This window comes from Eretmochelys imbricata, chromosome 7 (genome assembly GCF_965152235.1).
Source record: "Eretmochelys imbricata isolate rEreImb1 chromosome 7, rEreImb1.hap1, whole genome shotgun sequence".
Lineage (NCBI taxonomy): Eukaryota > Metazoa > Chordata > Testudines > Cheloniidae > Eretmochelys > Eretmochelys imbricata.
The window spans coordinates 97092839-97114465 of record NC_135578.1 but is presented as its reverse complement, the minus strand read 5'-3'; the positions used below and the strand labels follow the sequence as shown (position 1 = coordinate 97114465).

Here is a 21627-nt window from a genome sequence, read left to right as displayed (position 1 = left end):
CAATTTCACGGTCATAGGATTTTAAAAATAGTAAATGTCATTATTTAAATCTATTTTAATTCTATTTAAATCTGAAATTTCACAGAGTTGTAATCGTAGGGGTCCTGACCCAAAAAGGAGTTGGCGGGTCCACAAGGTTATTGTAGGGGGGATTGCAGTACTGCTGCCCTTACTTCTCCACTGCTGCTGATGGTGGTGCTGCCTTCAGAGCTGGGCAGCTGGAGAGCGGCAGCTGCTGGCTGGGAGCCCAGCTCTCAAGGCAGAGCCGCTGCCAGCAGCAGTGCAGAAGTAAGGATGGTATGGTATTGCCCCCCTTACTTCTGCGCTGTTGCAAGCAGGGTGCTGCCTTCAGAGCTGGGTGCCCAGCCAACAGCCACCACTCTCTAGCCACTGAACTCTGAAGGCAGCGGAGAAGTAAAGGTGGCAATACCGTGACCCCCCTTAAAATAACCTTCTGACCCCTGTGCAACTCCCTTTTGGGTCAGGACCCCCAATTTGAGAAATGCTGGTCTCCTCTATGAAATCTGTATAGTATAGGGTAAAAGCACACAAAACACCAGATTTCATGGTCCTTTTTTCATGGCCGTGAATTTGGTAGGGTCCTAACTATATGCACTGAATCACCTTGTCCATATGTTTGTTGACCCCCTCAATGAATTCTAATAGGTTGTGAGGCATGATTTTCCTTTACAAAATCTCTGTTGACTCTTTCTCAGAATATTCTGTTCATCTATCTGTCTCATAATTCTGTTCTTTACTATAGTTTCAAACAGTTCTGCTGGTACTGAAGTAGTATTTCCTGGCCTCTAATTCCCAGGATTTCCCCTGAAACCTTTTTTAAAAATAGGTGGTACATTAGCTATTCTCCAGTCACCGGATACATAGGCTGATTTAAGCAATAGGATATGTACCACAGTTTGTAGTTTTGCAGTTTCATATTTGAGTTCTTTCAAAACTCTTGGGTGAATACCATCTGGTCCTGGTGACTTATTACTGTTAAATTTATCAGCTTATTCCAAACCCTTGTCTACTGGCACCTTCGTCTGGAGACAGTTCCTTTGGTTTGTCACCTGAAAAAAATAGCTCAAGTATGGGAATCTCCCTCACATCCTCTGTAATAAGGACCAATGCAAAGAATTCATTTAGCTTCTCCGCAACAGCCTTATCTTCCTTGAATGCTCTTTCATTCAGTGATCCCACTGATTGTTTGGCAGGCTTCCTGCTTCTGATGTACTTAAAAAAAAATTGCTGTTAGTTTTTGTGTCTTTGCTAATTGTTCTTTAAAATCTTTTTTGGCCTGCCTAATTATACTTATACACTCGACTTGCCAGAGCTTTTGTTCCTCTCTATTTTCCTCAGTAGGACTTGGCAGGAGGATTAGCTCAGTGGTTTGAGCATTGGCCTGTTAAACCCAGGGTTGTGAGTTTTCTCCTTGAGGGGGCCATTTAGGGGTCTGGGGCAAAAATTGGGGATTGGTCCTTCTTTGAGCAAGGAGTTGGACTAGATGACCTCCTGAGGTGCCTTCCAACCCTGATATTCTATGATTCTATTCTATGATCTGACATCCAATTTTTAAAAGATTTCTTTTGTCTCTTCCTGCCTCTTTTACTCTGTGGTTTAGCAATGGTGGCGCTTTTTTTTTTTTTTTTTTTGGTCCCCTTACTGTTTTTTTTTACTTGGGGTATTCACATAGTTTGAGCCTCTGTTATGGTGTTTTTAAAAAGGTTCCAGGCAGCTTGCAGACATTTTACTCTTGTGACTGTTCCGTTTAATTTCCATTTGACTACACTCCTCATTTTTGTGTGGCTCCACTCTTTGAAGTTAAACGCTACTGTGATTATATTATATATGTGATGGGTTTCTTTAGTATTTCCCTACTACAAGGATGTTAAATTTAATTATATTATGGTCACTATTACTGTGCAGTTCAGCTATATTCACCTCTTGGACCAGATCCTTTGTGCCATTTAGGCCTAAATCAAGAATTACCTCTCCCTTTGTGGGTTCCAGGACTAGCTGCTCCAAGATGTAGTCATTAATGGTGTCGAGAAATTTTGTCTCTGCATCCCATCCTGAGGTGACAGGTTCCCACTCAATATGGGGACAGTTGAAATCCCCCAGTGTTATTGAGTTTTCTATTTTTATAGCCTCTCTAATCTCCCTGAGCATTTCACAATCACCATCCTGGTCAGGTGGTCGGTAGTATATTCGTATTGCTATAGCCTTATTTATTCAAGCATGGAACTTCTACTCATAGAGATTCTGTGGTACAGTTTGAATTATTTAAGATTTTTACTATAGTTGACTCTGCTTTCTTTCACATGTAATGCCACTCCCATACCAGCGGGAGCTTCTCTGTCATTCCTGTATATTTTGTACCCTGGTATTACCATGTCCCATTTATTATCATTGTTCCTAATAAACCTAAATCACTCCCCAAGTCACCATCATCTCATCTTTGCATTGAAACCCTGCAGTTCTGCCTGTTCAGTTGGCCCTCTGTGTGGAACAAACATTTCAGAGGATGCTACCATGGAGATCCTAGACTTTAATCTCTTAGCTAGCAGCCTAAATTTGGCTTCCAGGACCTTTTCCCTATGTCACTGGTACCTGCATGTACCATGACCCCTGGGTCCTCCCCAGCACTGCACATGCATCTGTTGAGTTGTCTTGAGAAGTCCGCGACCTTTGCATCCGGCAGGCAATTCACTAGGCAATTCTGCTGGTCATCACAAACCCAACTGTCTATATTTCTAATAATCAAATCCCCTATTACTGTTACCTGTGTCTTCCTAATAACAGGGCTCCCTGCTCCAGAGAAGAATCATCAGTGTGAGAGAATACTATGACATCATCTGGAAGGAGGGTCTCAACTATGGAATTGTTTCCCTCAACTCCAGCTTGATGTTCTCCTTCCAAAACTTTCATCCTCCTCATCAGCACCGAGGCTGCCAGATGTGGGGTGGGACTGTTCTACTGTGTCTTCAAAAATCTCATCTGTGTACCGCTCTGTCTCCCTTAGCTCCTCCAGTTCAGCCAGCCTGGCCTCAAGAGCCTGTACCTGGTCTCTGAGGACATGAGCTGCTTGCACCAAATGCACACACATGCCACCTGCCCACAAAGCAGGTAATCCATACATGCTGCATTCAGTGCAATAACCTGGATATCCCCCACTCTGCTGCTGGACTTCTGCCTGCATTCTTTTTACTCTTGCAGGGGTGTTTGTTTGTTCTGTGTGTGTGTGTGGGGGGGATGATTGGCTTAAGTTTGCAGAATGTTTATTAGGTGTATCTGGCTCTCCTGCTCCCTCTCTAAACACCCTTGCTAAACTCCCCCTTTTTGCTGCTTCCGTTCACTAGCTCCTCTGGTTGCTTACATGATTGTCTCCATTTTTCACCTTTCCTGGGTCATGTGACCTGAGGATGAAAACTCTTAGAATTAAAATCTTGACAGCCAAAGCTGATATGTGACCTCCCACTGCATGAAAGGCATTGGATTTTTTATGATGAATAGAACCCTAAAAAATTAGCTTATATTTTACACATATTCTAATACACCAAAAAGAGGGTTTGCTGACAGACACATAAGGCCTGATTCTGATCTAGCGCTCACCAATTTTACCCTGTCATAACTTTGAATTCTTCAGTGGAGTTACTCCCGGTTTACACTGGTATGAGATTAGAATCAATCCTATAGCCCATAAAACTTTTTCTTCTTTGAGTGATTGCACATGTCCATCCCAGTGTAGATGTTTGTGTGCTCTAGTACACAGTTCTCGGATAGTTGTTGCCCTTAGCAGCACTTGTCAGGGTAGCTTGAGCACCCTCTACTGTCTCACACCTCACAGAGGCATAAATGGCTGAGCCACCCTAGACCCTCCTCAGTTCCTTCCTACCACCCATGACGGTTGTTGGAGCTCCCTATCCTTGCTTCTGCCAGTCTTTTCATCTAGTCAAGCTGGTCTGCCCCGTTCTTGCTTCTGTTCAGCATATGCTGGACTACCTTTGCGTCTGAAACATCAAGGATTACTGATTAGCTCAATTAGGGTACACCTAGCAACTATTTCCACATTTCATCTTCTGGTGGATAACTGCTCTCTTTTTTCCAACCCATTAATCATAAGATTTTTAATTTTAATTGTAGCTCACGAAAGCTTATGCTCAAATAAATTGGTTAGTCTCTAAGGTGCCACAAGTACTCCTGTTCTTTTTGCGAATACAGACTAACACGGCTGTTACTCTGAAGATTTTTAAAGGGTTTGAACAGGATGTTTCTGCATTTTGAGTCCTGTTCCACCCTGGAGCCTGAATTTAGTCTTATCAAAGCTGCCCCCTTTGAGCCTCTAGCAGCTTGCTGTCTGTTACACCTTTCAATGAAGGTAGCATTTTTAATAGCCATTATATTGACCAGGAGAGTAGTGGAGTTGGGGGCATTAGTATCACATCCTCCATATACAGTTTTTTACGCAGATAAAGTCTACCTTCATCCCCTCTAAGGTTATTTATGAAAATGGCCTTCGCTTTTCGTATAAATTAGCCAATCTACTTACTGACCTTCTTCCCAAAACCTCATGGTAGCAAGGGAAAGGAGTCACTATTCACTCTAGATATTAGAAGTGTGTTAACATTTTGTCTGGAGAGGACTAAGCCTTTCAGATCACCGTCTCAATTGTTTATCACATTTGCAGACAGAATCAAGGGCTGTCTGGTTTCCACGCAGAGGATTTCAGCACGGATATCCAGCTGTGTTCACCTGTGTTACCAGTTAGCTAATGCAGAGCCACTGATAGAATATTGGGTTATTCAACTAGATCTCAAGTGGCTTGTGCAGCATTTCTGGTTCATGTACCAATATAAGACATTTACAAAGCGGCAACCTGCTCATCATGTCACACATTTGCTTCGCACTACATAATCTCTCATCAATCGAGAGATGCTGCTGCATTTGGACAAGTGATCCTCTATTCCGTGTTCAAATAGACTCTGGTCCTGCCTCCAAGTAGAACTGCTAGTGAGTCACCCACAGTGGACTGGACATGTGCATTCACTCAAACAAGAACAAAAATGGTTAAACTTTTCTGTAACTGTTCTTCAAAATGCGTTGTACACGTCCATTCGACGACTCACCCTCCTTCCCTTCTCTATCAGAGTTGTTCCAGTAGGAAGGAACTAAAGCAGTCTGGGGTGGCTCAACCCTTTATGCCTGCGTGAGGCACCAAAGGGTGCTCAAGCCACCCCAACAGGTACTGCTCAGGGTAAAAATCTCTGTCAGCTGTGCACTGGAGCACACAAACACCTCCGGTGGAATCGACGTGTGCAATACATCTCAAAGAACAACAGTTACAGAAAGGTTAATAACCTTTTTTTTTTCCACCTGAAAGGATATGAGAAGGCACATCCTCCTATGCTAAGGCTGCTTCTCAATGCCCGTGTAAATGACAAACTATTACTAGTTTACATTTGGCCTTGATCACAGGGTAGGTTGATAATAAAGCACCCCCTTTTGCCAAAATGGTAGAGTTTACCAGTTAATATTCACTCACGTTGTCTCAGCAAAAGCCTTCAGTTTTCCCAGAACAGAAATTACTCCTGGCTGTGTTTTATATATGCTGCCAAAAATGTTTTCTATGTCTTGAATGACATCAGGATCTTTTTGCTGAGATTGTCAAACTCACTGAAAGAAGATACATCCATCCATGATCTACTTAGAATGATGCCACATTCGTTTATCAGGATGTTTATTTAGTCCTCCTGTGAGAGCCAAATTTTAAAAGTGATAGGAAAAAAATCAAATCTTCTGTATGTGCCAAAGATATATTGGTAGCTTACGGTAAATGCTTCGTGATTATAGATACTACTTCATCTGGATAATTTACGGTGATTAATTTTTATGTTTGGGGTTTAACCAAACATTCAGTGAGAGTGGACAGCTCAGGATGTTTAGAAATAGTATATCCAGAGTCCTCCTTTTCTGGGTGGCAAGTTTGAAATCCAGTCCAACTTGGTAGTTATGAAAACTTGATGCCACCTAATAGTGGCTATCTGACATCTGCCCTGTGTCCCTCTTCCGCAGTTGACAGTAATTGGTTGTAATCAGCAGAGTGGCCAAGACTTAATGGACACAGAAACTGAACTACTCTTGGAGTGTATGTTCCTATGGGTGCTCCATCATAGCATGAGCACGCACCTGTGCACTCTCGACTGGAGACTGTAAAGCAGTGTCTGCAAGCCTGCACCTGTGCAGAGCAGCTCTTCATGCTCCCACTTGAAGCCATACAGGGATGCACAGGCCTGCCACCACTAAGTTTCTTCTCAGCCACCTGTGGCTTGAGACGGAGTGCTTGGTGTCCGCTGTTCTACCACTTCCCACCCTCTCTCACTTATTGTAAATTTCTCTTTTTATTTAGTTACGTTCTTATTTTCATTTTTATTAATTGCTTCCACCGACCTCCCCACCCTTTCGGGGTTTTAGTTTTAGTGCTTCAGCACACCAGGTTATGCTGAAGACCCTGGAGTTTAAGCCCTGCCAGACTTTCTACACAGATCTTTTCCACAGAGCAACAGGCTTTCTAGCTGTCACTAGTATTTGGAGACATCCTGTCAAAGTGCACAATCTATTTGGGATTTAAAGGTAGGACAAGAAACGACAGAGAAGCTAGGTTGAAGTTCCTCTTAATGGAATGCTCCCTAACTCCAGCAGGGTTCTCTTTGCCACTCCCCGTACATCCGCCTCAACAACTCAGCCTACCCTGGTGACAGCTGGAGCCCCAGCAGCAGCTCCAGAGGCTAAGACTTCGAAGAAAAAGAAGCCTTTCCCCCTTACAAGGGAAACAAAGAAGTGAAATAGGTCACCCCATAAATCTCGCTCCTGGGAGACCTTGCATCCCTTCAGGAGTACTGCTGAAGCACCGACTGAAATCAGTACCAACATAAGAAGTTGTGTGTGGAGAAGTCTTCCACCCACAGGGTGGCTCCTACCTCAGTACTGTTTGACACTTCTCGGCACCATGATGTACACAGGGCTTCTTCCTGCACTCCAGTACTAGCATCTTCCTACAGCTCTGAGGTCAGAGAAGATGGCCCATGAGCCTCTCCGGTACCACATGCACAAACTCCTCCTCGATACCAATCCCAGTTCCAGCACCAACTCAGCCTATGATCATATGCTATCATAGCTCTCCACTCCTTTTCACTGAAGAACTGTCTTGTTTTGGATGAACTGGAGTCTCCCCTAAAAAGGAATTTTACCGGAGCCCCCATCCTGCTACCACTCCATCAACTATAACCTGAATCTCATTCTTCCAACTCTCAGTACCAGCACTGATGCTTGAGACCATCCCCCTTGTTCGCCCAGGGGATGATACTTCTGACTCTGAGGTCTCGGTACCTATCATCACACCCCTCTGAGCTCATTTACTGAAGAGGACCTTCCAGGGACCCACCAGGCCCCTTAAGGATCTTTCCTCTATCCCTCTCCTCCTCAGTGGGCTTACTGGAACCTTTGGGGGCACTTTGGTGAACAGTTTTACAGGGTGCCACTAGAAAAACCCAGCACCCATTGGTACTGCATCATTCACAGGCACTGACAGACCATCCTCTAGTGCTGTGTGCCCCCTAGGCAGCAAGAGAACTAAAGGGTCCCTTTTTGACCAGGCATTCTGGTCAAAAATTGGACACCTGGCAACCCTATCTTAGCTTCGGTTTTCTGGACTCCTGAGAGAGGAGCAGAGTACTGTTGAAGACCATCTGTTTGAAAGGCCTAAGCCAGAGGTGGGTAAACTATGGCCTGCAGGCCACATGTGCTGTGCCAGTGCTCTGGGCGGTGGGGGTGAGAGCTCCTGCCGGGCAGCACAGCAGCGTGGCTGGCTCCGGCTGGGCAGTGCAGCTGCCAGTCCTGCTGCTCTGAGCAGCATGGTAAGAGGGTGGGGAACGGGGCGGGGGGGTGAATAAGGGGCAAGAGGTCCCCGGGAACAGTCAGGGGACAGAGAACAGGGGGGTTTGGATAGGGCAGAGGTTTTGGGGGGGGCAGTCAGGGGATAGGGAACAGAGGGGGTTGGATAGGAGTGGGAGTCCTGGGGGACCTGTCAGGGGGCAGGGGTGTGGACAGGGGTCGGGGCAATCAAGGGACAGGAAGCAGGGGGGTTGGATAGGGGGTGGGGTCCCTGGGGGGTGGTTAGAGGTGGGGAGTTCCAGGAGGGGGCTGTCAGGGGACAAGGAGCAGGGGGGATTGGATGGGTCGTGGATTCTGAGGGGAGCAGTTGAGGGCGGGAAGTGGGAGGGAGTGGATAGGGAGCAGGGGCCAGGCTGTTTGGGGAGGAACAGCATTCCCTACCCAGCCCTCCATACAGTTTTGGAACCCTGATGTGGCCCTCAGGCCAAAAAGTTTGCCCACCCCTGGCCTAAGCTCTTCAGCATGGACACAGACTTTTTGCTCCATACCCTTAAAGATTCAATGGCTATGTCACAATCTCTGGGAATTTGTGTGTCTGGAGCAAAAAGACATTCTAGCAGATCTCAAATTGCATAGTGTTCCACACTGTTCTAGTACCACCACACAGGCTTCTCCTACACCTTTTGAGCCTCTGAGGAGGAGATCCAAACCTCACAAAAGGGGACTACCCCCTCTGCAGACACCTAATCTGCATCTCCTTCTAAGAGAGAGTTTTGACAGCTTGATTGAGGGCATAGATCAACCTATTCCCCCAGATTCTCTATTGTACAATTCTACTATTCCCCCTCTCCTCCGCCCCACGCCACCCTTTTTGGAGACAGACTGTCTCACTTCCTACCTGCCGAGAAGCATATCACCTGAGACAAGTGGATACTGGAGGTGGTCAACATGGGATATTCCATCCACTTCCACTCTATCCCCTCCTTCTCCATCTCTCTTCAAGGATTTCCCTCACAGGGAGATCATTAAGCAGGAGATCCAATCTCTCTTGCTCTTGGGGCAATTGAGCCGGTTCCCTCTTTCCCCGAGTTTGTCAGAAGGTGGTTCTATTCCAACAATTTCCTAGTCCCCAAGAGGGTGGATACCAATCCTCGATCTCAGAAAACTGAATACCTGTGTCATTTCACAGCACATCAGGATGGTGATGCTAACCCCCATAATTCCATGCTTAGACCTGGAAACTGGTTTGTTGCCCTCAACCTCCAGGACACTTACCTTCATGTAGCTATCCACCCCTTCCACAAGCATTTCGTACATTTTGTAATAGGGTCAGATATTAGCAATACTGAGTCTTCCCTTTTGGGCTCTGCATAGGCTCAAGAGTCTTTACAAAGGTCCTTTCAGCAGTAGTAGCCCACCTACACGTCAGTGGTGCATCGCAGTATTCCTGTACTCTTTATTCTGCTATCCCTGATCAAAGGAATTGTTTGAGTTGTTGAACAACCTGTCTGGGCTAATCTGAGGTGTTTCCATCCAGTAATAGAATTTATTGTTTCTTACAGTGAGGAGTTTGTTATTTTGCAAAGGAGACCATTCAAATTTGGACTGAGTTGTCTGTCTCTGTTAACAGCATTTTGTCATGTGAGTGGAGAGAGGGAACAATTGAAGAGTCTTTTCTCCTTAGTTACAGCCGCTGTGACTTGCTGATGTGCTTGAGGAGGTGCAAGCTACAACCTGTGATTTAGACCCTGATCCTTTTGGCATGGAGATGTTACCAGAGTTCATTACATTGTCTACTTAGGAAGATAGGAACTACCATTCTGCATGAGACCTGTGATCCATCTAGTCCAGAATCCTCTCTCCAACAATGGCACCTATCAGATGCTTCAGAGCAAGGTCCAAGAAACTCCACAGTAGGTGGATAATCTGCACCCCAGGAGAGTCTCCTCCTAACCCTTAACATATAGATATTGGTTTAAGGCTTGAAGCATGGGGATTTATGTCCTCTGTGTGTGTTTGTTGTAACTGTGGATATTCTTTTTATCCATTTAAATGTCTAATCTCTTTTAAATCTTCCTAAATTCTGACATTTTGTGGTAATGAGTTGCACAGTCTTATGATGTGCTGTGTGAAAAAATACCTCATTTTATCAATTCTGAAGCTGCTGCCTTCTAATTTCATTGAATGTCTCCTTATGCCTGTATGGGGAGATAGGGAGAGTCAAAGTTCCCAATCTGTTTTTTCTATACCCGTCAATATTTTGTATACTGTTATGTCCCCCCTCTTAAGTTAAATCATCCCGAAGTTTTCAATCTCTTTTCATGGAAGAGCTTTTCCATGTCCCTAATAATTCTTAGCACTTGTCTTTGAATTCCCTCTAAAGTGCCATAGGGAGGCCACAGTGTAAGTTTGTCTTAAAGAAACAAGTGTTCACTCCTTACTCAAAGTATCATAGTTTGACACCAAAAAAAACTATCCAATATTGCCCTATCTTGAATATTCCTTTTTTGGGAGAAGTTTGAGAAAGTTGCGATAAGGGAATTCCAGCAATATATGGAATTCTCTACTCTCCTTGACCCCGGTCAGTTGGGTTTTGGCCCTGAAGTGTGGTACAGAAACTGCACTGATCGTGTTAGCTGATGTCTTCCTCCTAGCAATCTACACATATATGCTGATTATTTAGATCCCTTTTTGTACCACTGTCCATGAGATTTTATTGACACCTGTGAATCTTGGAAGAGTAGCTTGGCTCATTCCTGAGAGTTTCCAGAGGGTGGTATTGGGCAGTTATAACTCTGCTCCTTACAGTCTAAGGAAATATCTACACTTACTGGGGATCAATGCTGCTGCGATCGATGCACCAGGGGTTGATTTAGCAGGTCTAGCAGGTCCACTAAATTGACCACAGATTGCTCTCCCATCAACTCCGGTACTCAACCGGAACGAGAAAAGTAAGGTAAGTCAACGGGACAGGGTCTCCCGTCGACACAGCGCAGTGTAGACGCCGCAGTAGATTGACCTAAGCTATTTGAATAACGTAGCTGGAGTTGCGTCACTTAGGTCGACTTACCCCTGTATTGTAGACAAGGCCTAAGGGAGTTAAGGGGGTAATAACTGGTAGTACTGCTGACTTTAAATAATTGGATATTGGCTTGTTTTGTAAAATGTGTAATTTTTATATTATGTGTGTACCTACTGTAAAGAACAGACGGATATTTGAAAATGTAAATAAATTAAATGATAAAGTATACAATTACAATATTTTTAAATAAAATCATTTACACTTTAATTTATTTTTAATACATTTACTTTATTTATATCTGTTTTTGATCTGTTTGTACTGCAACCCAGTACAATACGCAAAATAAGCAAGAGATCCTATAACTTATGTTCCAACTTTGCCTCTTCCTACCATCAAAAAACAGCTCTGATTTTACATACTAATTGACCAGACCAACACAGCCTCTCTCCTATAGTCTCTGCTGCTTTTCTGATGAATGCTAAAAGCTGGTTGCAATGATATAGGTATATATGTTAAGTGTGTTTTTATATCTCTTCCTAGCCAAGAAGTATAAAAAGGTTACTGGCAAAGAAATCTACTCAGATACATTAGAAAGCACACCCATGCTGGAAAAAGAGAAGTTTCCACAGGATTATTTCCCTGAGGTATGTACATCCCAATGGAGCATTCCAAAGTGTAAGGGTCCAGTTCTAGTTTCTCTTGCACTGATGACTTCATTGGTGTTACTCCTGACTTAAAGTGGTATGAACTCCATCAGCATCAAATCGTAAGCCTCTAGTTTTTCTGTGTCTCCATTTCATAGAACCTGTAATAAACATTTTTGTAAACCAATAAGTATATTTATCAAACTCAATTGGAGTTCTATCTTTAAACAGTAACACGTTGTAAAGAATTTATTATTTATAGGAGATTCAAACTTTCCATTGTGTCTCTTTTTCATTTTATGTATTTTTTTAAAATGGTGTTGGTGAGGGGTGCAAACATGCTGAAAATATTTAGTAGAACATTAGAGTTCACAGAACAGGCAGAGTCCAGATTATGAATCTGTTCCAGGCAAATAGGTTTTCCTCCTTAAAGGGATGGGACGTAGGTAAGTACAACTGGGTGCCTTTTAAAACCACATCTGCGTTGCCACAGTGGTGTGGTAATAGCATGTTTTATTCTGTGTGAAAGATACCATGGTTACTACAGTTACTGGGGGAGGTATATGTTGAATTTTTAATGGTGCCTATTGTATTTGGAAGAACCGCAAGTAACTTTCAAGGATACATGAGTATATTTTACTTCCTTTAAAAAAATGTTATTTATTATTACTATTTTAACACTGGTTTTGTGATCTTCATGGTGGTATTTTCTTCCCAAAATAAGGACTGTAACATACCTGACACTGAAATTGAAGTCCTGGACAAAACCTACCAGGTCAAGCTAAGAGCACTGTTTTTTCTTTGGGTACCACATGTAAACCTAAATAAAATTGCTGGATTCATTTCTGTTCTTTGACATTGAATTGTATTTTGAGATAGTACATTTTACAGGAGTGCACAGAGCATGGGATAAGCACTTACTGTTGGATGGATTTTAAAAATCAAAAGAATACAAATAAACAAAGTCAATGCCGACTGACTTTTGTAGGTAAAATGTGCAAATTATTTAAGTTTGGTAGTAACTGAATTTAAAAATGAAATCAGAATATTTGTAAATATTTGCACAAAGACATCTGGCTAGTTCATCCGTGCCTGGGGAGAGCGCTGCCTAAATATTTAAGGGTTGATGGCATGAAGATCATCCCTTTTGATAGATGAATTTTAGCAAGCATGTTCTCATTTATAGTGCACATACATCTACTGAGAATATAAACAGAATTAACTGCCTTTTTTATAACATTTTTGCTTCCATTGGGCCTCTTAAAATAAAAATAAATGTTAAATACTTACATTAGGAGTTTGGTTTTGCTCTACTTGAATGGGAGCATTGGTGGCTGTTCAGAGCATTTTATTTAATTCTTTTTCTCCATCACTTATAAGCTGTAGAAATGTGGCTGGTTGACAGAAGAAATAAGACTGACTGATCCATATTAAGGAATTATTTAATCATGCTATTGACAGTTTTGAACAGCGGATTGTGAATGGATAAGACTATAAGAAAATCACAGGCCATGGTTGGTGTTGTGGAAACTGCAGCTTTTAACATACACTGCAACCTTTTATAGTTACTGCAAATGTGAGTGAGTAGCGTTGCTACCTGGCACACAGGATTGCAATGCTACTCAAAACTGGCCCAGCCGCCCCTTTATCATGACCCAGGGGGGCCACTGGTGGGGGCAGACAAGGAGAAGGATGGGGACTAGGGACCCATGTGGGTCAGAGGTGGATTCCCGGGGGGGCTTGCCCCACTCTCTGTCCTGGCTCCATACAGACTGCTGCCGCCTGCACTCAGTCCTGCTTGCACTGCCCTCTCGCTTTGCCTGGGGCAGTACCACCTCTAGCAGCAGCAGCTCCTGCTCAGCCTTGAGGCCTACACCTTCCATAGCTGCCTGGCTGTACCAGGGGATGGGCTCAGGGAGGCCGTGGTGAGTGGGACCAGGCAAGTGCTGGGACTAGGGACTGCTAGTCCTCCACAGAGCCTTCAGGGGTCTCTGAGCTGGGGCCACCTTTAGGGCACAAGGGCTCGAGTCCCCACACCATGCCCTGGAAACTGAAGGAATTTGGGGGAAGGAGGGTTATCCAGCCCCTGTTGGAGAGTAAAGGACCCTGCTGCCAACTCAACATCTAGTCAGCCAGCCGCCCAGTCCCACCAAACCCCCACTTACTTCTGGCCTGAGGGGCTCCCATATCTCTGTCCTGAAGACCCCCACTTCCCTGCAAACATACCACACCTCTGCTTTGAGGGCATTTCCACTCACACCTGCACTTGCCCGTTTACTGTACTTGAACTGACTGCACCAAAATTTCAACTTTAACAAACTGTGGCTACAACTTCTGGAAAAAAATAACCATACATTACAACTTTCCTAGAGCCTTATGCCTGGAGCACTTGATGTTAAGTCACACAGTGCAGGAGGCTCCTTTTTGTTTGCACCTGCTAAGGCACATCTGAAAACACATTAAATATTTTCTAATTTTATTTTTCTAAGTCAGCAATTCCTGTAGTTGTCCAAATGATGTTATGGAGGTGGTGTACAAAAAAAGAGAAACCTCTGGATCAGACTTTTTTTTCAAGGTTTAGGCTCTGTTTCTCCATATAACACAATATGTTATAATAATGTTGCTATAGCTACACTTCTGCGTATATTTCCACTCATTTCAGGCTGCAGTATGGCATACATACGGCAGGTACATTTTTTGTTTACTTTGCAAAATTTGAAAGTAATGCTAGACATTTTTAATATATAGTTAAATTTTATGTTTCTTGTTCTCTTTCATTTTAAGGCAGAAAAAGGAAAAATCTCGCAAAAAGCCTATACTACCTCTAACTTAAGCTTGTATACTTACAGCTGAAACCAGATCACTGTGTTTAACCCATTTTCCTCTTACCCACACATTGGGGTGATTAGATGGTCTTCAATAAATAGACCTCAAATAGTGGATATTCTGAAAATCTCTTCTACCACAATGAGATGCATGAGCGACGTATCAGTCTTCACACACAATTTCCAGGCTTTTGTGTGTTTTAGCCAGACTTTTATCATTACATTAACTTTTTTTGTATGTGTGAATTGGTTTAAGACTGATTTCTTTTCTTTTTATTACTGCCGCTTAAAGATGATCTAAAAGTAATTACAATGATTGAGGCATAATGCAATTCAAAATAATTACAGCCCACTGCATATAAAACTAACAAAACTTTCTGTGTTGATTTATGGGTCCTCTTGGCTGGGCATGAATCTGAAATGATGCCTTTGGGAGCAACACTGCAGATAATGTTAGGCCATTTAAAAAAGCAGATTTGTGTAGTCTATCAGGGCAGAGTAATGTTTTTTCCCCCATAGTGAGAAATTGGTTGTTATCATAGATCACAGATACTGCTCAAAGCTCTTATGAAAGATGAATTAATTTCACTAATGCTTTAATGCAAACCTTTCATGGAGAAGGCTGTATGGTGATAACCTTACTGCGGTCTCTCCTTTCTCAATGATGATTTATGTCGTCTTTTAGTAGATGAAACTGCCCGTATTCACAATCCATCTGCTGGCTAAAGGAATCCTATTAACAGGAGATCTGAGGAGAGACTTAATATTGTAGGGTGAAAGATGTGGTATCCCTTTCCTGGGGCTTGATTTTTGTTTGGTTGTTTCGGACGGGGGGGTGTCCTGTTTTAATATTTAGATACTTCTCTCGGAGAGCACTGATCTATATAATCTTTACCCGATTTTTGTGCTGGCTTACAAACAGTGAATCAGCTAACGAGTAGCTTGTTTAAAGTCAAAGCCAAGCTCATTGCTTTAAAAACTACAGGCAATTGTCTGTCTTCCTGTCCCTGCCTGTAATTCTTTTTTCAACTGTGTTCCTGGAAGTCCTGTTTTTCCTAGTATTTACAAACAGTGTTTGGGTCCGTTAAAGACCAGGAAGCAGCCAAAAGGTATTGGATTGCAGTTTATACCTCAGACTGGTGATGGCATTCAGGACCACACTTTTTTGTTTATCTGTTCTAGCTGTATTTTATGTGCTGTGCTATTTTAGGCCCTAATCCTGCAAACCTTTTCACACATTCTTAATTGAAACAAGTGAGCACTCCTGTGAAGATAATGGAATTACTTGCATGTTTTCAAGCAAAGCACTTCTATAACTGTTTGCAAGGTAAGGTCCTTAGAAATTGTCTATTAGGCAGGGAGATGATCTCCTGGTTTAAGTACAGGCAGGCAGATTGGGAAAGTGGGTTCTTGTGCTGTCCTGTCTCTCTCTAATTTGCTGTATGATCATGGACAAGTCATATAATCTTGTGCTTCAGCTATCCCATGTATATATAACAATATCTACCTTACTGGGCTGTTGTGAAGTGTAATTCATTAATGTTTGTAAAGCATTCCGAAAGCCTTGGAGAACATGAACTGTAGAAGTTCTATCATATTTTGTTCTTGTGTGACATACAAGATAGACACATCCATGTAGAGTCCTGGCAACCCTAAATTCTCCTGTCCTGTAGAAAGGAAGTGCTGTTTTAATACGTATGTAGTTCTGGGTTGTGGGTTTTTTAACATAATAAACCATGAAAAAGCAGAAAAATCTGTAGGACAAGGGAAATATTAAGGCTCCAAGACTGGAGGGAGTGATTATAAGCCTGTGCTCATGCATTTTTTGAGTTCTGTTTTCAAATACTTGTAAGTTCGTGATTGAAACTAATTATTTTTCGTTATTTTGGCTGTAATTATAGGCCAGAGAGCTGCTAGCACAGATCTTGCAAGACTGCAGCTACTGGTAGGGTCAACCTCTTCTTATTCCCAATCCCTTCCTCTGTGATCTCCAACTCACTAGCTCTTTCTATTTAACACAGAGGGGAGACCCCCTGACCTTTCCTCATTCCATGCTCTTGTCCTGGTTGCTGACACAGAATGCATGTAGACGCTTTTATCAGTTAGAAACACTTAACTAGAACATCCAATTAAAAATAATTAACTAAATCAGCCTTCCTTTCATAAGATGCATTTGCCAGCACCACAGGGAGGTAATCACAGAAAGGCCTCTGGCAGATGAGCCCCACTACAAGAAGCTGCCTGTGCTAGCAGAAAGAACTGTGGACAGAACTCATCTGACTGTTGTTTTAGTTTCCATCCAATTAATATGCTCCACAGTGAAACTGTTCAGAGAGAAATCTTTGGGTTAAGTAACATCGAGACATACTCAGAGCACTTTTATTTATGTCCCATTTGATATGAATAGAAAGAAAACAGGAGACTGCAATCCTTACTCAAGCAAAGCTGCACAATTTGAGCCAAAATGTACTTGCCCTTGAAAATTACATACTGTATACAATTGTACTCTCTCAAAAACAGTGTTTTTCAGAAGTAGAACTCTGAGTTGAATAATTACCATAAAGAAATGATATATGTTGGTGGCTAATATATTATTACTGATCTATATAAATACATTTGCAATGGACGTAATTATTTAGAAATGATATGCTTTAGTGTAAAACTGGATGGAAATGCATTTGATTTATCATAGGTTTGTTGTATTTATTAACATTGTGTGCAGATTCACTTTTTGAAATGTCAGTTTTGCAATTAGATGTTTTCTTAGCAAATTCACAATCCATATTAGATAGTATTTTTCTGTTAGATAATTGGTCATTATAGCTCTATGTTAAGAGTAAAATTATCAACTGGCATGCCACATGGTGTTAGTTTTTCTATCATGTAGATTAACTTTAGAATCTTGAACTACTGATAAGTGTTTCTGAACATTTTAATAACTAAGAAAGCTACTATGCTACAGGCATAGGTGCTGACTCTGTGGTTGCTCTAGGGCCCACAGGGGAAAAAATAGTGGGTGCTCAGCAGCCCTGCAGATCAGCTCCTTCCCCTTCCTCCCAACGCCTTCTGCCCTCCATGATCAGCTATTCAGTGGCGTGCAGGAGGTGGGGGGGAAGGGGGGAAGCAGGGGCAGGAAGAGGCAGGGTGGGGACTTGGAGAAGGGGTAGAGTGGAGGCAGGCCCTGGGGCAGAGCAGTGGTCGAGAACCCCCCAGGATCTGAGTAAGTCGGCACCTATAGCTATAGGAGCATAGCTTTATATAGATCACAAATTTGAATGTCATTTGAGAAAAATTCCATCATGAGCCAAACAAACTTAAAATTAAGTACTGAAAGGTAAAAATATGCTGTATTCCCAAGTAGAAGTCTATAATTTTTGAATAGTGCTGTTTGTATTGCAATAGCATCCAAAGGCCCAAACAGGTTTGGGACCTCACTGAGCTGTGTGTGATACTAACACTCAGGAAGGTGAGGAAGATACAGTCCCTGCTCCAAAGAGTTTATCATCTAATCTAATGATTTCACATCTGTACAATAGTGTAAACATTTAGAATCTTCTAAGGCGATCAAGGAGAGAAAAGCCATCATCATCAGGAGGTACATCCAGATTTTTTCTATGAGAAGTTGTAATAAGTGTTGTTGGGTTTTTTGCATTCATACAACTGGTATTATTACTGACTAGTGTAAACCACTGAACATATTGTAATATCCATGGAATAGCATTTAACACAAGTCCCTACATGAGGCTCTAAGGAGGAGTTCCTTTTACTGCAATGATAATATAACATGGGAGGTACTGATACTGAAGGTCACTTAGTGCATCAGCTGCATTTGCAGGTTGTTAGACCTGGTTTCTTTTGTTGTTCAATTGATTCATCTACAAATTTTTTCCCTTCTTCCTCTTTGAACCATGCTGTTCATTTAAGAAGCTGCAATTATAGTGCAGTCATTGCCACTTTAATCTGTCTTTCCTTCATGGCCCTGCTTTGTATGGTTGAATAAACCCTTGCTGGGCCACTATTTAATTTGATATGGTCCCTCACAGTAGAATGATGGAGAAAAGATGAATTAAGGCTCTGTGCTAGTCATTATCAATCATGGTTTGTGTTCATTACTTATTGCTCACAGTGCATTTTGACATTAGCCCTCCATAACCTCTCTCTTCATGTTAATGTTGTCTGGAGGTCCTTTTACCCCATGTAGCTGAGGTTATTTATGTAGGTGGTGTTTCTAGAGGGTTTTAAAAGGTCAATACAATCTCCCTGGGGACCCTATTCACAAAGAGAAAGCTTGCACAATGTAACTGCAAGTTTTAGAAATGTGAGGTGTTTTAAACTCAGAGATTTCAGATTTTTAATTTAATTTATTACAATTAAAATTTGGCAAAGTGGGATCAAGTATATATTGCTGTGCATAAAACCAATAGTCACTACACAAGTGTAGGCATTACGAAACCCCAAAATACCATAACAGACTTCTGTATTTGGACCCTAAGATGGCATATCAACTAATATGCAAATAACTTAAGTCACATTTGGAAATTTGACAATAGATACATTTTTACAATAAGAAACACTGTACAGATCCTAATTAGATCAGTATGCATATCTGCAAATACTTGTGTATCCATTCACCACTCTAATTATTCCAAATCTAAAGAAGTTGTTGCAGGTCTGTTATTTTACCTAAAGACATGAGTAACTTCATCTAAATTGGCCTTTATTTAACCTAGTTCTCAGATGGAAGAATCTGATGTGATCTATTGTGTTAAAAATACCCATTGCTATCCAATATCTAAAATATCCATGTTCTCCTTCTCTCTTATATATTGCCCTGAGCCCCCAATCCCCCATCGAGCCTCTATTACCAACAAATAGACATGTCTGAGAAGAAAAAGAGCATGGAAGAAGCTAATCAGGCAATACCCTGATTTTGTGCAGAGGTATCCTAGTCGCAGCCTCAGGGAATTGAATAGGGCCCTTCTATGGATGTCCCTTCTTCGAAGTCCAGAGAGGCTGCTGTTTGCTAAAGGCGAAGCTGGTCTGAAAGGATATCAAAGAACTAATTTCCCTAGGGTCATTCAAAGGAGTCTTTTGCAGTATGAAGTTCTATCAAAACATCCTATTCCAATTCTGGCTGTGTTTGCTGCTTTGGTCCAATCAGCTGCCAAGAGTGCACAAATTTCAGTTGGAATGTTAGTATTTCTTAAGTGAATGTCTGAAGCTTTGTTTCTTTAAAATGGAGAAGCTGCTCCATTGTAGGGTGAGGCTTTATATAGTTGACTACAAAAAACTTGGTATGACTGTTGTTCGGGGGCACTGTACAATGTTCCCAGTCAAGCATAGTTGACTATTTTGAAGATTACTAGTTGCACATGGTAGCTGTGCTTGATAAAGACATTTAATATGGGAGGCCTCTGGTGAAATCCTGGCCCCATTTAAATCAATGGGATTTTTGCTATTGACTTCAGTGAGGCCAAGATGTCACTCAGTCATACTAGTTAACACAGGGCTGTTTGAGCTGATACATTCCATAATGCATCAGACATCCTGAAAGAATATCTGTAAAGAATCCAATTTTTAAAAAACAGACAGCAAGGTAAGAACATAAGAACGGCCATACTGGGTTAGACCAAAGGTCCATCCAGCCCAGTATCCTGTCTATCGACAGTGGTCAATGCCAGGTGCCCCACAGGGACTGAACCTAACAGGTAATGATCTAGTGATCTCTCTCCTGCCATCCATCTCCACCCTCTGACAAACAGAGGCTAGGGACACCATTCCTTACCCATCCTGGCTAATACCCATTAATGGACTTAACCTCCATGAATTTATCCAGTTCTCTTTTAAACCCTGTTATAGTCCAAGCCTTCACAACCTCCTTAGGCAAGGAGTTCCACAGGTTGACTGTGCACTGAGTAAAGAAGAACTTCCTTTTATTTGTTTTAAACCTGCTACCCATTAATTTCATTTGGTGGCCCCTAGTTCTTATATTATGGGAACAAATAAATAACGTTTCCTTATTCACTTTCTCCACACCACTCATGATTTTATATACCTCTATCATATGCCCCCTTAGCCTCCTCTTTTCCAAGCTGAAAAGTCCTAGCCTCTTTAATCTCTCCTCATATGGGGCCCGTTCCAAACCCCTAATCATTTTAGTTGCCCTTTTCTGAACCTTTTCTAATGCCAGTATATCTTTTTTGAGATGAGGGGACCACATCTGTACGCAGTATTCAAGATCTGGGCGTACCAGGGATAGTTGATACTAACATTTGATATGCTCAAAGCCAGAGTTATTTTGAAATCCATTAACTGTTTATAGAGTCCTTAACTTTTGGAGGTCTCGTTTCTTTCAAGATACATTTATTGTTGTGGTAAATGTAGCAATTGCTGTGTTAACTTAGGTGAGGATGTTGAGATACATGAGTGGCATTTGACATAGGACTCTGGAAATAGGCTGAATGTAGTTGTAAGAGGGTTCTCTGTATTTTTTTTTTAATTAGTTAGTAGCTAGTATCACAATCTAAATATGTTAAAAGAATTCAGTTGGGAGAGAAGAATCAAGTAAGTAGTATGATTTATCATCAGTCTTAATTGAAACAGAATCTGAGGCCACTGTTAGAAATAAAATTCAAATACAATTACAAATAGAAAATATGCACACAAACCTTATTCAGTGTTGATGGTTTTCTAGTAAATCTTTAGAACCCTGAAAGAGCTTTCACAAATTAGGTATCTTGGTATCCACAATGTTTCGGATAAAGGAGAACTCTTCAAAGCTAATTTTATTAAACAATTTACAAAAGCTATCAAAGGACTAGAAAAATGGGTTGGAATACCACTACGGTATCTCTCATTGAGAGGATTGGTGGTGTTAAAATTATAACTTTCCCACAAGTCAACTATCTCTTCTCAAATCTCCCCTTTGGTATCCCTCAACTCTTCTTCAAACAAATTAATTTCAGTGTTTCTACATTCATTTTTGTCAGTCAGGCACCCAAAGTTGAATCACAGACTGTGAAACATTCTTCTGAAAGGACAACTGGCAGGCACAAACAAATCCCTGATGCAGGAAGAATAAGGCACAGAACCATGTCAGATTTTTAAAAAATAGCTAAAATGTCCTGAAAACACCCTGTGCCTGTATAGCAAACTATCTGAAATTATGGGGACATAATTCAAGTCATGAAAAAAAAATAGAAGAAAAAGCATTCATAGTGCAATCTGTTCACATTTCCAAATATAA

At 41.8% G+C, this 21627-nt stretch overlaps 1 protein-coding gene across 5 annotated transcripts in view; it reads left to right on the top strand.

Annotated features, from left to right (window-relative positions):
* Positions 1–21627, top strand: part of INPP5A (inositol polyphosphate-5-phosphatase A) — a 429418-nt gene that overhangs the window by 264959 nt on the left and 142832 nt on the right. For all 5 annotated transcript variants that reach the window (XM_077822695.1, XM_077822696.1, XM_077822699.1 and 2 more), the window contains one exon: positions 11453–11556. In XM_077822695.1, coding sequence (XP_077678821.1) covers positions 11453–11556 — 104 coding nt within the window. The remainder of the gene's footprint in view (positions 1–11452; positions 11557–21627) is intronic.